Raw genomic sequence first — 16,826 nt, 5'->3', positions numbered from 1 at the left:
TCTATTTGGAAGAATTTCATAAGCCTGGCAGGAATTTCAATCCAAATGTCCAAAAACATACCTCTGTGAGCACGAGATGAGCTTTTGTGAAATCTCATTAATAAAGAGGAGAGAATTTGGGCTAGTTTCTGGATTCCATATACAGTATGGATATATTAGAAGCCGGTACAAATTCTCAGTGACTGGTCACACTTTGGAATCGTATGCTTCTGGCTGTTTGTGGAATTTACAGCCTCTTAAGAATATGATGGTGTGGTGCAAACAGCAAGCTTATGTTAGAGTTGATTCAGAAAATAAAGTATATCACTGAGAAGAAATTTTGCCTTTGTTTAAATAAACAATGTTTTTGGGTTTTTTTTAAAAACAGGGAAGATTTTACATAAACAGTTCTCCATATCTAAGTTTCCATAGTGTGGAAAGTGCTAAGAAATGTTGCTTTTGCAAACTGGAAAATGTTATTGTATTCTTTACTGACTTAAAGGACTTAGGCTGCCTCATCAGGAATCCTGTGTAGAGAATTTAGGATAGCACATAAAATAAGGGGGAATAATGTTCTCAAGGGTTCAATTTGAGTACATAGCTCTGCTAAAAGATACAGATGATCCTGGACAATGAGATAAGGGGTTAAATCGTGACTGAGGACATGGGCTGGAATTTAAGGAAATCAGGCTCAACGAACAGGCTTCAATCATGTTGATTGTACATCAAGTAAAACAGGAAAAACGATGTGGGGTCTCGATAAATCTAATAATTTTGATCAGGAGTGACCAAACCTTTCAGAAAATTAACATGTGCAATCTGAAACCTGTATGGAGCTTTGACTTCCTTCAGCCCTAGGCCATGTCAGTTGCCGGGAAAGTTAAGATAAAGACAACTACTTGCCAGTAAGCAGTTGTCCCAGGCAAAAGGACTCATACATTTTAATTTACTTCACCAATGGAAGTGGGAATGTCCCAGACATGCCATGTGTATTATATTGTGTACTGCTGTGGATGGGGCGCCTGGGTTGAGCCTGTAAAATCCATAGTTAAACAGAGGAAGGAGGTGAAAGGTTCAACCTGAGGAGCCTTCATCGCTGAGACCCCCGACGACCACTACCACAGGACAATGCGCAGACGCAATTGGGAGGAGTTTATGGAAACCACCTCTTGGAACTCATCCTAATACGAAGCGGGACAGGTGATGAATATGTATAGATGTATGGTATAAAAAGGCTGCAAACTCTGACCAAAAGTGTGCCTACTTTGTTGGGTCACCCGGTCTTGCAAGAACGTATAATAAATTATTGCTTCACTACTTGTCTACCTTAAGTCCTGTTTTTAGGACCTTTTGTCATTTCTAACACATAGTTATTTTAGAGTTTCAAGTCTATAAGCATTAAACTGAGTTGCGAAAAATGTAGTCTGACAAAGGGCGGTCTTGTGTGTTGCAGTCTTTGATTCAGAGCTGTGTAACCAGCTTCATTCATTATGGTTAGTAATGCTCAATATTATTGGGTGAATTAACCGACTAATGGAATTGATTGAATTTATTGATCAGAAGAGGACAGCTAGAAGATAACAAGTTCTGAGAATTTAATTCGAAGTGCATTGGCAGTCTGTCTTTCTCTAATCTGTTTCAGATCATGCTGAGCCAATCTTTTATCTGCCTTTTTCCCCTTCTTGTCATATTTGTAGATTTACTGTTTAAGTCTTCATATTTTTCATGAACGCGTCAGCCAGTGTGATCTTTATAAAATGCTTGCTTAGAGTTATTTAAAAATCTTGCCAGGAAAAAAAAATTGAGAATGGCTACAGGTAAGAAGCAACCTGTGAACTTGGGCCCTGTGGGTGTAGTGCTGGCTGTTCCTCCCTTCTCTGCAGAGTACTTGGCAGTATTAAAAATGTTTTGAGCAGGAGGAAAACAATATAGTTACATAAAAGAAGAGAAGAAGGTCTTCATGGGCTTACAAATGCTTCAGGTTTAGGTTTTTGGTTTGACTTGTGTAACTCTGCTTAAACTCAAATTTGACTTGCTCCCTGCATTACCTTGTGACTGTTCTGGTATTATGGGTATCATGCAGTAAAATGTTAAAACATGGACAGAGGGCAAAGAAGGATGTAGACTATCCTGGGGTACACGGCTAAGTTGTGAAACTGAAAATGATCAGAAGCTTTCCACCTTCTCTTGAGTGGGCACAGGTCACTCCCATAGCCAGAGAAATCTCTGAAACTAGGGGGTGTTAGGAAGATAGCAGGAGTCTTTGGGAGAGGGTTTGGCTTTTCCTTTGGTTCATAGTCGTTCTTTTCTCACTCACCAGCAGAAATAGATTCTTGGCTCGAGCCTGAGGCCAGCATATACCATGTGGGATGCAGTTGTGTGTAATCAGGATTACAGTGTTCATCACTGTGCTTTGCGATGCGGGCAAAACAGCTCTGAAAGAATTACTTTTAGGAGTAGGGCTTTTCACAACGAACGTCCTTTAGAATGCAAGAGGAACCTTGATCCACTCTTGTTCTTGGTAGAGTGGCCTCTTGACTGTTGCTTTCTGACTTCTAATGACTCATGGTTTTACAACCCCCAGGGCTTCCCTTGAAACAGCCATATTCTTAATGACTCTCTTCTAACAAACTGTTGCTAAGGAACAGACTCTGCAGTGACTGCACTTTGGTTTAGATAACAACTATTTTCAGTCTTAGCATGGGAATCACTGCATAGGAGAGCATTATCCTTCTCTTGCCAGTCAGAAATATGGCTTTGAAGGGACCCTAATTGGCCAGCTTCAGGTACTACTGTTCCAGAATTTCTTTGAAGTGACCAAGCCTGGTAAGGCTTCCAAATCTATTTTACTAGACCACAAGAAAACCAAAGGGAATATAGTGGCTGTAATTCAAAAACACAATTTCTGGGTTAAAAGCACGCTTAAATGAAAAGCATTGAAAACAAATCTAATCTTGCTTTGTTTCAGCATAGAGCCTTCTTTTAAGTGTGATTTCTAGTTCAGTACCTCTCAGCAGATTTGCGTCTGCTTCAGTGTCATCTTTATGTATCTCAAACTTCTCTTTGCTGTCACATCTAAGACTAAGGTGTGTGTCAGCTCCCTCGGGAATTTCTACTTCTCAGGAATTTCCTAGTTTCGCTTCTGCTGCAGGTGCCCTGTCTGCTGTCTTTCACTGTTTCCTGTGCTACCCAGTATCCTAGAAGGGTCTCTGTAAGCAAAGCATGCTTGGTAGATTTGAGAGAGGATCATTTCTATTTCTTCCAGAGTGTTTGCATGATTTAGGGTACAGAAGGTGGCACCTCACCCTGGTGGCAGAGCAGATAAATGCATAGCCTTCCTTCTTATTGCTTAGCCTTTTAAACAGTCATGGATTATAATAGCAAAGGAAAATAATGCCCATCTACTGGGCAAAAAAAAAAGAGAGAGAGAAATCAACAGGAGGAAATAGGCTGCCCTCTTAATACTCCTGCCTGAGGCGGTGCGATTTTTGACATCTCTTGCATGTAGGGGTGGGAAGTGAGGTTATAAACTTTTTGAATTTAGAAAAAGGCAGTGAAAAAAATTCCTAAAGCTGGGAAAAGCTGTCTTTACACAAGGGCGGTATCTGAGGTGTTGAGAGACAATATAAGCAGCAACCTGTCAGTTACACAAACCATGAGAAAATAGTGGTGAAAGCAAATTTATCTAGACTTACTTGGTCCTCAACCTTAGACAAATTGATTGCACAATCTAGGTATAAGAGAGGGGGGAGTGAAAGAAGTAGGGCTTGTTTTGAATGGATAGGGCTTTAAGATGGAATTTTCATGTTTTGCCTTAAATCTCTTTCAAACTTTGTATGTTATGCTAACTTTTCATTAAAATAAATATTTGCAAAGTTGTGCAATAATTTTGAAATGAAGTAAGTTATAAGCATAAAGCTTGGGGAGAGCTGTGGTCCAAAGGCAGTTTGTAGCACAGGTTTACATGGGGTAGATAAAGTTGCCAGAAGTACAATTGAGTTTGAGACATCTGTAGTATGTCTGGTGATGAAATTTGACAATTATTTTTGGGAAAGTTGGAAGGTAGATATTAAAAAACCCAACACCTATTTCAAATTATTATTTGAACTCGGGGTATACCTGTATGCTCTAATCGGTGACTATGACTCCATTGCAGTAGACACTGTGAACCTATTAGGAAAAGACCATTGTGAAATTGTTTCCTTCTGAGTAGTTACTACTGTGTTTTCCTTACTTAACATGGAAGTCCAGTGTTTCTAAGAAAGTAATACAGAGGTGATGCTCTGAAATGTCATTCTGTGAGCGCTAATCCTGGAAGGCAAATTCTGTGTTGGTAAATAACCTTGGAAAATTAGTTTCTCTTGGCAGATTATTTACTGGTAGTATAGTAATGAAGTCAGTGATGTAGAGTGGCTTGTCTCATTGTGGTGGTTTAGCCCAGGCTGGAGGCCAGACACCCACCAAAGTCAGTCTATTACTCCCCGTCTTAGTTGGACAGGGGAGAAAATATATATTAAGAGGCTCAGGAGTCAAAATAAGGACAGGGAGAGATCACTCTGTCATCAACGATGTGGACAAAACAGACTCAACAAAAGTGAAGAAGAGAGAAACTACATACTTTATTACACTACACTACAAAGAACAGCGAAGAAACCGGAGTTGGGAGCACGACCAGATCTTAAAACAAATGTAACCAGGTCTTAAAACACTTTTCCCCCACCACTTCCTTCTTAGCAGACTTTAGTCAGGATTTTGCTCCCTTCCTTCCCCCCCCCCCCCCCCTTTGCAGTACAGGGGGGCCAGGGACTGGGGAAAATGGGGTTCTCAGGAGCACCTTGCCTCCACCCCTTCATTCTAAGCAGACTTCCCTTTAGCCATGATCTTGCTCCCTTCTTCCCCCTGCTCGCAGTACAGGGGAGCAGGGACTGGGAAAAAATGGGGTTCTCAGTTACTTCTTCATGAGCTGTTTTCCTCTTTCAGATCTTAAGACACCTCTAACCTCCCTCCCTGCTCCCTTCTTAGCAGACATCGCTCTAGTCATGATTTCACTCCCTTCTTCCCCCCCGATCGCAGCACAGGGGGCAGGGACTGGGAGATGGGGGCTTCGGTCAGTCCCTTGCAAGCTGGTTTCCTTCTCATCCAGATCGGAGGGGGGGGGGAGGGGGCGGGGGGGGGCATTCATTCCACACCCTCCCCCTGCTGCACCATGGGGTCTCACCCACAGGAGATAGCCCCCCACGAACTTCTCCAACATGAATCCTTTTCCCAGGGCTTTATCTATTCACAAGCTGCCCTGGTGTGGGTCACTACTATGGTGGGCAGTCATAAATCACAATGTCTCTCAGTCCCAGTCCTCTGAGGGGTCACCAACTTCCCCCAAGCAAACCTGTTTCGGTGCAAATCTCTATCTCGCTCATCTCCGTGTCTCTGTTTCTCCTCATGGCTGCGAGTGCTGACAGCAGCTTGTTCCAACGTAGGGTCACAGCGTCTTCTCTGTGCCTCTGCCTGCTCCATCCAGCGTGGAGCCCCTCCACGGGCTGCAGGTGGGGTCTCGGCCTTTTCCATGGGTTTTTCCACGGGCTGCAGGGGCATCTTTCTCTCCGGCACCTGAGTCGCCTCCTCCCCAGCCCTTTCCCAGCCTTGGTGTCTGCACAGCTCGTTACATCTTCTCACTCCCTTCTCCGGTGGCAAAATGCAGCTGCTTCTGGGTTGTTTTCTCCTATATGTGATTCTCAGAGGCGCTGTGACTATCTCTCGGGCTGCGACTTTGGCCTTGAATTGCTTGTTGTTTATAGTTTAGACTGGTAGAAAACTCTAACTGCTGCTTAAAGAAACCGTCTCAGCAGCACAGCCTCACAAAACTGCAACACTCATCAACAATTAGTTCTATCTCAAGCATGTACAGAACATTCTGATCTATACAAATGTGTTTTATAGCTCACTTTTGCTTTGGGAGGCATAAATAAGGAAATGCATGCAAAACAAACAGTATCTGCTTTATCACCAAAGTCTGTGTCTTCAGACCTTAGAATGAGATCCAATTTTTCTGATTTGTTCTGAATGGAGGAAGCTGTGTGATCCACTCCCCATAAACGTCTCAAAAGAGGTGCATCGCCATTACAGCAAAATACTGGGAGAGTAACTTTTTTCTCATAAGTATGTGTGTTAAGTAACTGGAATTTAGGAGAGGTTTTGAATGTCTTTCAGCCATATCTGCTGGTGATTTAAAATAGTACCTTTTGTATAATTTTGTCTGTTAAGGAAGCATTACATTATTAAAACAGGAACGTATTTTTTGATTAATTGCTTCCTTATGTCAGAATGGAAGTAAAATTCGCTTCCCATCCTGAATTCAACACCTATTAAAGCACATGAAAATAAAGAGAGCTATTTAAAAAAATAACTAAAATAGTTCAGAGCAATTTTGCTGCCCTGTACAATGGGAGATGATAATATTGATATTCTGAAAAACAAATACTCTTTCACTTCTGCAGCTCTAGACAAACCAGAAAAGAGCCATTTATCTTTATTACTCAATAACATATGGTCTTTCTGCAGCAGTGGCCCTAAATCTGAAACAAGTATATACAGGGAGACCAAATAAACGATGTGCAGCAGGCCCTTTTGATTGTGCCACCCTATGCCTTTAGCTAGACCCCCAGGCAAATGACATCAAAGTTTGTCAGAGAGCATCATGTACGCACTGGAGAAGCAGTATGTGCTGCCTCCCATGCCTCTTTCAGTTTAAATGGAGATTTTAAGGTTATTTCTCTGAACTCCATATTTAATGACGTCTCCTCCCAACTCTCTGAGTTGTAAGCAATGAACTACTTTGCACTGCTTGCTTATAATCTTGTATTTTTGTGGCCTGGCCTCTTTAGCTGATGTGGTGGTTTAGGCCTGGCTGGAGGCCAGATGCCCGCCAACGTCAATCTATCACTCTTCAGTTGGACAGGGGAGAAAATATATATTGAGAGGCTCAGGAGTCAATGTAAGGACAGGGAGAGATCATCCTGTAATCAACGACATGGGCAAAACAGACTCAACACAGAGTGAAGGAAAGAAAACGCTCTAATTTATTACACTACACACACACACAGAGTGACACCAGAGTTGGATAACGAGAAGCGCAACCAAATCTTAAAGCACCTTCCCCTCACCGCTCCCTTCTTAGCAGACTTTAGTCAGGATCTGGCTCCCTTCTTCCCTCCCGTTGTGGCATGGGAAGGCAGGGACTGGGAAAATGGGGCTTTGCTCAGTTCCTTGCAAGTTGGTTTCTTTTTTGGGGGGTGGGGCATTCATTCCACACCCTCCACCTGCTGCACCGTGGGGTCCCACCCATGGGAGACAGTCCTCCACGAACTTCTCCAACGTGAGTCCTTTCCCACAGGGCTTTATCTCTTCATCAGCTGCCCTGCCATGGGTCACTGCTATGGCGGGCAGTAATAAATCACAATGTGTCTAAGTCCCAGTTCTCCACGGGGTCACAAGCCTCCCCCTAGCAAACCTTCTACGGCACAAATCTCTCTCCTGCTCATCCCCACGCCCCCACCCCTCTACACGGGCTGCAAGTGCTGGCAGGGGCCCGCTCCAACAGGGGACACAGCACCCTCTCCATGTCTCCACCTGCTCCATTCAGCGTGGAGCCTCTCCACGGTCTGCAGGTGGGGTCTTGGACTTTTCCATGGACTGTGTTGGGGGGGAACCTGCTCCACCATGGTTTTCTCCATGGGCTGCAGGGGCATCACTCTCTCTGGCACCTGGGGCACCACCTCCCCTGCCCTCCCCAGCCTTGGTGTCTGCACAGCTCATTACATCTCCTCACTCCCTTCTCCGGTGACAAAATGCAGCTGCCTACGGGTTTTTTTTCTCCTAAATGTGATTCTCAGGGGCGCTGTGACCATCGCCGATTGGCTCGGCCTTGGTCAGCAGCAACTTTGGCCTTGCAACGGCCGATGTTTACAGTCTGGGGCCTGCAGAGAACTTCTAGCTGCTTCTCACAGTAGCCATTTTCTACAGCCCCCATTCTCTCCAATCACCCAGCTACACAAAACTGCGACAGCTGACAAGCTATTATTTTCATGGCCTGTGTTGAGGTTCCCAGGCTTGTTAAAGGAATCCCATCAAACTTGGGGAGTGTTTTGTCCACCCTAACATGTTCTTCTCTTCAAGAATGTGGCGTGTACAAAGTTCTAGTCCAGGATGCTTCAGATCCAAATTAGATACTGACTTGAAACCAAGCCTCAAACTTGTCCAGTGAAGAAGCTATTTCCTTGGAATTCTGTAAAGGATGTGATGAATTGCAGCTGCAAAGTTATATTATTGAAATTTAATAATTAAGCTAGACTTTAAAAATCAGACGACTATTTTAGTATCGTTTCCTTTCCCACAAACTCTTAAATTATGAATCATTTTGATTGCAGTGGCTAAATATGATTGCAAGAGTGACCTTAACATTTTACAGAAAGATGCAGAGCTAAGCTGCAACACGAAGGGGCTTTTAAGTATTAAATTGGACAATTTAATTTGACTGAAGATCAAACATTGTAAATTTTAACTTTTAATATAAAATTTTTGGTATGATTTCCTGTTGAAACATTATGCAACCACTCTGTTTATTGCCTCAGCTTTGCCTCTTTGAACTTACTGCCTGTTTTCCTTTATTTATGACAGAAGAGCAGAAGTTCCAAGGTTCCTAAAGAAGGGTAAGTAGGTAGTGTAGATAAACCCAAAAAGGCTACACTAAGAAAGACACCAGAGGGTTTTCAGCTCTATAAACAGCTTTACTGCAGGAGAAACTCCAGTCAGAGCTCACACCTCTTCTTCGACATTACACTGAATAAGCTGTGAGACTATAGGGAACTTAGTCCTGATGTTCACAGTTATACTTGGTAATTACATGGAGCCATCAATGAGTATTGTCAGAGAAGAGGCTGCAGGACTTTGCCATTGTACTCAGGGGCATTATACTTACAAGGAGGCCATATTAATAATGTTCTTCTGATCTATCTACATTCAGTATCTTCATCACTTTTAAATTGTGATGGTATTTCTTGTTATAAAAGGTGGTGACAAATTGTTCACTGTAGTTTGGAATATCCAAATAGAATTTATTTGAGCAAGTAATAAGCAGGAAAACAGCGCTGGGCGGCCGGGGAATCTCCACTCCACCAATGGCACGCGCCAAAGCAGCAGACTGACCCTACGTTTATGCAGTAAAACAATGAATATTCTATTAACGCCTATACATAATTATTACCTAAAGCCACCTACTCTCGTTTCACATGTTAATTAGCTTATCAGTCCTTTCACTTGCACAGATCCTTCCAAGAACTGTGAGTGAGGGTCTCTGGTGGTCCTTGGAAGAAGGCCATGAGTGGTCCTCACAATGTACTTTTCAACTTTCGCCTGGAATGTGAGGGTCTTGCAAGCTTGCAGTGTTCTTATCGGTCTGAACTAATTTATGTCCTTGTTGGTGAAAGATGGTTTTTTTGCCATTCACACAAAAAGGGTGGTTCATGCTTATAGCAGAATGATAAAGTTCCAGGTGTGGTTTTAAGCTTAAAACATTCTGATGTACGTCCAAAGCAGATTTTTCTTATTTCCTATTGATGGCAGTGAAAAGAGCTGTCGCAGTTTTGTGTAGCTGAGTGCTGGGAGAGAACGGGGGCTGTAGAAAATGGCTGTTGTGAGGAGCTGCTGGAATTCTCTGCAGCCCCAAAGTGTAAACATCGGACAATTCAAGGCCAGAGTCGCTTCCGACCAGGGCTTAGCCAGTACCTCTGTGAATCACATGTAGGAATAAAAAAGACCCCAAAGCAGCTCATCTCTGAAAAACAGACAGGCTAAAAAAAAAACAGACTAGGAGTCTGTTTTGCTCATGTCGTTGATGACAGGATGATCTCTCTCTGTCTTTACACTGATTCCTAAGCCTCTCAATATATATTTTTCTCCCCTGTCCAACTGAAAAGGTTGAGTGATAGACCGACTTTGGTGGGTGTCTGGCCTTCAGCCAGGACTAAAGCACCACAAGAGCACACATATGTTTTCTTAAAATTGCTTGCTTGCTTGTTTTATTTACTCTTGAGTTAAATTTTTAAAAACTGTTTTTCCCTTGCGTCTAAAGACAGATTTCTTCTAAGTGGATGTCCTGGCCATTAACCCTCTATTTCACAGAATTATATTACCCTTAAAGTTGTACATTTGGTGTGTATTTGCTCATCCTCACATGGTGGTTCTTACATCTCTCTCCAGAGAGCCAAATGTGTTATTAATGTTTGGGTGGCTTCAGGACATAAGGAAGTGAGTGAGCTTGCTAGCAGAGTTCCTGCCAAAGGAAGACTTGAAGCTGTGGGATTAAATACATCCTTAAGAGGAGTAGGATGATGATTCTACAACTGTATTACCTTTTGTAGTCTAACATTTTGATGCTTAAGCCCCTCCTCCCCCCAACACTGTACCTTATGTCCACTTAGTGAATTTGGGAATCATTAGGGACCTTTTTTCCTGTATCCCTTAATGCCGTAACAGGATGCAGCAGTTTTGGTGTAATTTCTGGAGACGTGTGTCATGGTTTGGAGCAGAGGGTGTATGATGAACTTGTATGGATAGATTGTGCGAAGTTTCTCACTTATAAAGAGGGACTGCTATGGATAGCTTTTAGTCAGTTGAGACTGAACTCATGTCTTGCTTGCAAGTGCTGTAATTAAATTGATCCCACCTAACAGGGATACCCTGGAGTGGGAATTGGTGAGAGCAAGCATTGCAAATTCAAGGCTTGCAGAGAAAATCTGAAAACAACAGATCCTATGAAAGGTGAAAGACAGTAAAGTTGAACAGAAAAGAATAGAGTTTTGTGGTTTTGTCTTAGCATTTATGCTCTGTTGCCTGTGCTATTGCAGAATTCAGTGAAGTATCTTTGGGTGAGAAATCTTTCTTTTGATTTTTGGTAGCAAATATTTCAAATGCATCTGGAAACTCTAACCTCTAGTGCTGAATGAAGTATAGTAAGATACATTGGAAATAGATACAAAGAGTGCCTCATCTTGCTTCTTGGCTCTGAGAGCAGTGAGACTGAAATAAAGGCTGAAGCAGAGCAAAGGAGTGCTAACTTGCCTGAAGATTCCAGGATGATGTCAGTTGTAAGTTGTCAGCTGACAGCCACTGCAGCTGCTTATTTATTGTCCCCACAGAAGAATTACCTAGAGGCTGTTTAATGGTGTATACAGCTTGGGGTCAATCCCAAGGCCCACAGAATTAAGTCACAATGTGGAGCAGTCTACACCCACTATGAGCCCTAGCTGTCAATTCTGTAGTCAGCTTTTTAAAGAGGGACTGAGGGTGAGTGGAGGGGGTTTTTTCTCTTCTACTCCTATGGTTCATTTTTCCAATTCAATGGCTAGTTTTAGTGAAGTTAGAGAAATGTGTGCTGTTGCTATTGAAGTGCTTGGTTTTCCGGAGTTGACTGAAAGGCTGTCCATTTATTTTGGTCTTTTGCGTCATTCGCTGGACGTAATGTCTACAGCAGGTACTTAATCTACAGTAGGTATTTAATCTAAAGAGCCTGTGGATGTAGTAAGATAAGTCAGTATTTTCGATAGATTTAAAAGATGTAGTTCTTCCTGATTATATCAGTATAAATAAATGCTTATAGACTTGCTTCTGGTGGCAATCACTGTGATAAAATATTTCTAAAACTACTTTATAGCTTTACAGCAGTCACATGCTTGTGAAGTGCAGAAGAATACAGAAAGGAAATAAAACTCAGAGGAGAAGGTTCCTGATTTCCTGAAGGCAGCAAGGAAGCTGTAGCTCCCTTCTAGTCTTTCTGTTACAGTTCCCTACATCTTTTCTTAAAAACTGTACTGATATTTTTCAAATAATGTATCCCTGAAAGACGCTTTAAATTTAAAAGTAAGATCTCTGATGAAGTATAATTAACATTGTTACAGCTTTCATACAGAATGTGAGCACATTGCCCAAGTTGAGTATCAGGTCTTGAAAATTATTCTTAAGCAAATCAGTTTCTTAAGTACCCTGCTGTATATTAAGGTCTACTACTGTTGATACAACGAGGACTTCATGGCCTATAGAAAATTGCATATGCTTTTATTAGTTGAAAATATGTTGAGACTAAATACATTCCATCATATAACGTGGCATAGAAAAAAAGCTAAACTTTAGAGATGCTTTTGGTTGCTGGTGTTTTGTCTTATGCAAGTCTGATCTATGAAGTTAGAAAGGATTTAAGATAATTAAACAGGACATGTGTACTATGCTTTGAATTCTGGGACTGAATTTAAAATTGTGGAATGTCTAAAAGGTGGTATATTCAACAGGTAACACAGCTTCACTGTGGCGTATTGAATGGCACGGACTCCGATTGTGGTGGATCGAAGACAACTTTAATAAAAACTGAGCAAACTTCTATACTCTCTCAGTGGCTGACGCAGCAGCCTCGAGTCAGGTTTCAGGACTTTTCATGAATACTAGAACCACAACATTCCTATACAAAAGGTTGTCCCACCTTGGGGTGACTCCTGCTGTGCAGGCGTCTTTCTGTCTGCACCTTCCACCACCCTGCCACCTCCCTGCTAAACGACGCACAAATTTACATCTCTACACGACTCTTTCCTGCTTTTTCTCTTGCTTTTGCAGCTTGTCTCCAGCAAACACAACTGTTTCTTTTCCAGGGCTGCTTTTCCATTTCCCACACTCCACAAGATTAGTTTTAAGTGGAGTAAAACCCTAGTATCAGTGAAAAGTACAGCAACTGTGTGAGTGATGGTGGTTTTGTTTTTGTTTTGTCGTTCACAGTTTCAAAGAACATTCGAATCTTTAAGAAACGTATCCAATAAATCCGATCTACAGACAACCTACCAGAAATTTCAAAAAGATCTGGAAAATCTTGATTATTTGGCATACAAACGTCAGCAGGTAAGAACATGAGAGCTTGGCAAGAAGACATAGAACACGGGGACATAAGCATGGCGGGTGGTAGAACTAATGGCTTTGATTGATAGACTTCTGGTTCTATCAGTAGTGTTTTGTTCTTTGGGTGATGTCATCAGGTAAGCCGGTGGGGGATGTGTGTGTGTTGACTCTTTTGAATGCATATGAGGCTGGCCTGCGTGGCTTTTGATTTCTCAGTAACAGGTAAAGCAACTGAGACTTAGCAGGCTATTAAACTTTGCACTATTACATAACATAAAGTACTGTTTGGATTTTTTGACTTGAAAAGCAGATTAAGTCTATGTGAGTTAATGGCATGAAATCTTGACTGTGCATACAAACCACCATTTTTTTCTTCTTTAGAAATGAAATTAAAAGTCTAGATTGCAGAAAACTTGGAAATGTATGTGGTGTTTGACTCATGGTTACTAGATCAAGGTTACATCGAACTGTTTGCATGTATTTAATTGACGTACTCTCTGTCTCTTCTGCCTGGCTTCTGTGAAAATGTCAGATCTCATAATAGGTCTTCTCTTCTTTTGTGTTCTTGGTAAAATAAGACCTTGCCTCTTTCAGGGCATGCTAATGAAATGCTCTAACCGTTCTGTGTGGGAGCTGGGGTTGTTTTTTGGGGCGGGGGGGGTGTGTGTGTGTGCTATTTTTCTGAATTCTGTCACTTGGTGTCAGTGTTGCCAAACAATTCGTTTGCTGGGGGTGATTACTTAAATTTGTTTATACATCAGGTAATCGATTAGATAGTTAAAAATTAGGGAATAGACTCAGGGACAGGTTGTATCTGAACATGTGAATATTTTATTCCTGAGATAGATCAGGGAGCAATTGGCTTGGGTGAATTTTGGTGTGTTGAGGGGTGTTATCTGAGTAGCACTATATTGCATAGTTTGTGCACTCTGACATGGGTCTGCCAGCAACCAAAAGACAATGTTTTAACTGGTAATGTGTGGGGGCTTATGTTATCTGATCTCATAATTATATCGAACATAACTGATGTCACATCTGCCATGGCTCGGAGAGCATTTCTGAGCCAGGGAAGTATAAATTCTATAATTACTTCTGAAGCCATCGTCACACATTTACTTGGGAGTAGCTTTCTCTAGTCTGAATTCTCACTCTGGGCTTTGAAGAATTCCTTTGTTATTTCAAGTGATACATCTAGGTCTTTGGCAAAAACGGGCTTTTGAGACTGAGAGGGGATCTGATTTGAGTATCTAAAGGGTAGGTATCAATAGGAAGGGGCCAGACTCTTTTTCAGTGCTGCCCAGTGACAGGACAAGGGGCAGTGGTCACAAACTGGAACACAGGAAGTTCCACCTGAACATGAGGAAAAACTTCCTGACTTTGAGGGTGACTGAGCACTGGAACAGGCTGCCTAGAGAGGTTGTGGTTTTCTGAAGATACTAAAAACCTGCCTGGATACAATCCTGTACAGCCTGCTGTAGGTGATCCTGCTTTAGCGGGGCCTTGGACTAGCTGATCTCCAGAGCTCCCATCCGACCACTACCAGTCTGTGATTCTGTGATGTGGAGCGTTAAAGTAAAATAGAATTTAGTACAAATAGTATGTTAGAGTCAGTTAATTATTATTATGAAGGAATAGGATTAATGATATGGTAATTACAGCTATGTAATCACAGGTGTTTTTAAACAATAAATTCTAATGATATTAAGCTGCCTCAGTGTACCCTGTGTAGCTCTTTCCATGGAGGAGTTAGTCCTCAGCCGAGTTAGTCAGTAGATAGTTATAGATGGACTGACTAGGGTAGGTGCACAAATACAATAAAAATGATTGAGTAAAGCATTTCAGTTTAAGAGAAGAATAAGGTGTTTTATGGTGAAGTTGAGTTCTAAGAATTTAGATGTCTAACATAGAATATCAAGACCTTGGGAGAGAAGAGGAGGAGACAGTGACCTCTGAGCCGGATCAGCAGAATCTAAGATCCAAAGCAGGACCAAGACTGAGTAATCACCAATACCTGAAGAGAAGACAAAGGCAAGTTATGGGCTTGCAGCCAGCTAAATCAGGGGACTTAATCTTTTATGTAATTGTGTTAAAAGAGTACATAAGATCATAAACATAGTATTTGGGTTGCTACTCAGGTGATGGGCCACCCCTGAGTTCCTAATAAAAGCAAGCCTAGAGTAACCCAAAGTCTAATGAAATTCTTCAACATGGAGCATCTCCACATCCTTGTTTAATATCAGTTGTGCATATATACCTCCTCATGCTGTTTCTGTTCTGTATTTAACTACATTGGCAGAAGCTTTTGCATTTAGTGATACTAAAGGTGTATTACACAGAAAATAACTTCCTGCTTTCAGTCACAAAGCAGAAGATAGGCTGTTGTGTCTTCTGTGATTGAATCTTTCTAAAATCTTATACAGTGCTACTAAAAAATAAAGTAGGTAAAGGCTGAATTTATTTAAAATAACCCCCAAAACACAAACCCAAAGCAGAAACAAATGAGGGACACTAAAGATGAAATGTTCTATGTGTCTTAGTTAATTTGCATTGGATACATGAGCAGTAGTTTTAGGTTTTCTTAAGTAGTATTTAGTCTGGTTTTGATACTGAGATTTTAATCTCAATAGAAGTTACTGGTAGAATCCAGAGTGTGGGATTGGTAAAGGTGCCGTATTTATTTAGTATAGAGGATGCTTTGGCTTGTGTTCTGCTTTCAGAAGAAATTGGTCTCTGTGAAAAGATTAAAATTTGGTTTGATTACTGTTTGAGAATCAGACCTGGATTGGGACCGACGCTGTTCCTAGTTTGTGACATGTGTAGCTGAGTGTGTGGTGTGCGTGCATTTAATTGATAATGACTTACATGCTCTCTTATTAGATTATGGGTATATTCATAGCCCCACTGGCAAAATGTTGAGTCACTACCATCTGTTTGGAGACAAACAATTATATACAATATGAATATGAATCCATTCATGGTAAAGTAAGTGGTTTATGTAGTCAAAGTAATGAATATTGCTTTTGAATGAAATACGGTTATCTGCTTCTCTCCTTATTTTTTAGATGTGAGGCATAATGTGCAGTGTAGCCATGTAATTCTTTAGTGCTGAAGTTTGCAGGACAGATGGGAAATTAAAACTGTACTCTTTAAAGGATGTTTAACGTGACCTGTGTTGACTCTGATTTATAAATATAGACAAACTTATATGAGTGGTGGGAGTATAGGAAAGACAAACATGGTTGGGGTGATGGCTTACATTAAATTATTTTTAACTGGCAATTTCAAAGTGAGGTAGAAGGTAGAGGCTTTCAGATAGCCAGCAGATTGCCAACAGAAATGTGTCTTTAAAATGAGCAGCAACATCAAGAATTCAGTCCCGATTTTCTTTATACAAAACCTCCAAAGTTGTTAACATCTGGCATTCAAATGTCACAGAGCATTCAGATTATAATTTTGCAAATGCGTGAGCCGGCACGCAACTTCTCAGGGTGGCAAATTCATTGGCAGAACATGGGAAGTTTTTGGAGTTAGAGACTTCAGTATTGCCAAGCTGAACTGTGTGGGTGATATCTAGTATTGTGGTTAAGACTGAAGGATGGTCTTTGCTGTTCTTCTGTCTCCCAAACACAGTATGAAGCATTGAATCACATCTATATTACAAATCTAGTTACTGTTGTTGTATGTGATGAGCTGTGACCACATACAAGTCTGTTTCCACATATATTGCGGCGTGTCAGAGCTTTCCTCCTTATGTTTGTGGAAAACATCTTATGTAGATGTTTGTGGGAAACATCTTCATCTCTTGTCATGCTTTTCTGAGAGAGATGTCTTACTAGCCTAGTTAGAAGTATGTTGAACTCAGGCCAGATGAAGATAAAATACAAACAAAACATTTATTTTCATCGGTGAAATAC

At 41.4% G+C, this 16,826-nt stretch overlaps 1 protein-coding gene across 1 annotated transcript in view; it reads left to right on the top strand.

The window, feature by feature from the left end:
- The window catches only part of CTNNA3 (catenin alpha 3), a gene marked incomplete at its 3' end in the record, with an annotated part of 494,076 nt that overhangs the window by 24,362 nt on the left and 452,888 nt on the right, over positions 1-16,826 (top strand). Inside the window, exon 4 of the mRNA XM_084264912.1 lies at positions 12,796-12,915. Within this exon, the coding sequence (XP_084121038.1) occupies positions 12,796-12,915 (120 nt within the window). The remainder of the gene's footprint in view (positions 1-12,795; positions 12,916-16,826) is intronic.

The sequence above is a fragment of the Gallinula chloropus genome, assembly GCF_964237585.1.
Source record: "Gallinula chloropus genome assembly, chromosome: 5".
In the NCBI taxonomy this organism is placed as follows: domain Eukaryota; kingdom Metazoa; phylum Chordata; class Aves; order Gruiformes; family Rallidae; genus Gallinula; species Gallinula chloropus.
The sequence above is the reverse complement of the archived record's forward strand: the minus strand, read 5'-3'. Positions and strand labels throughout refer to the sequence as shown.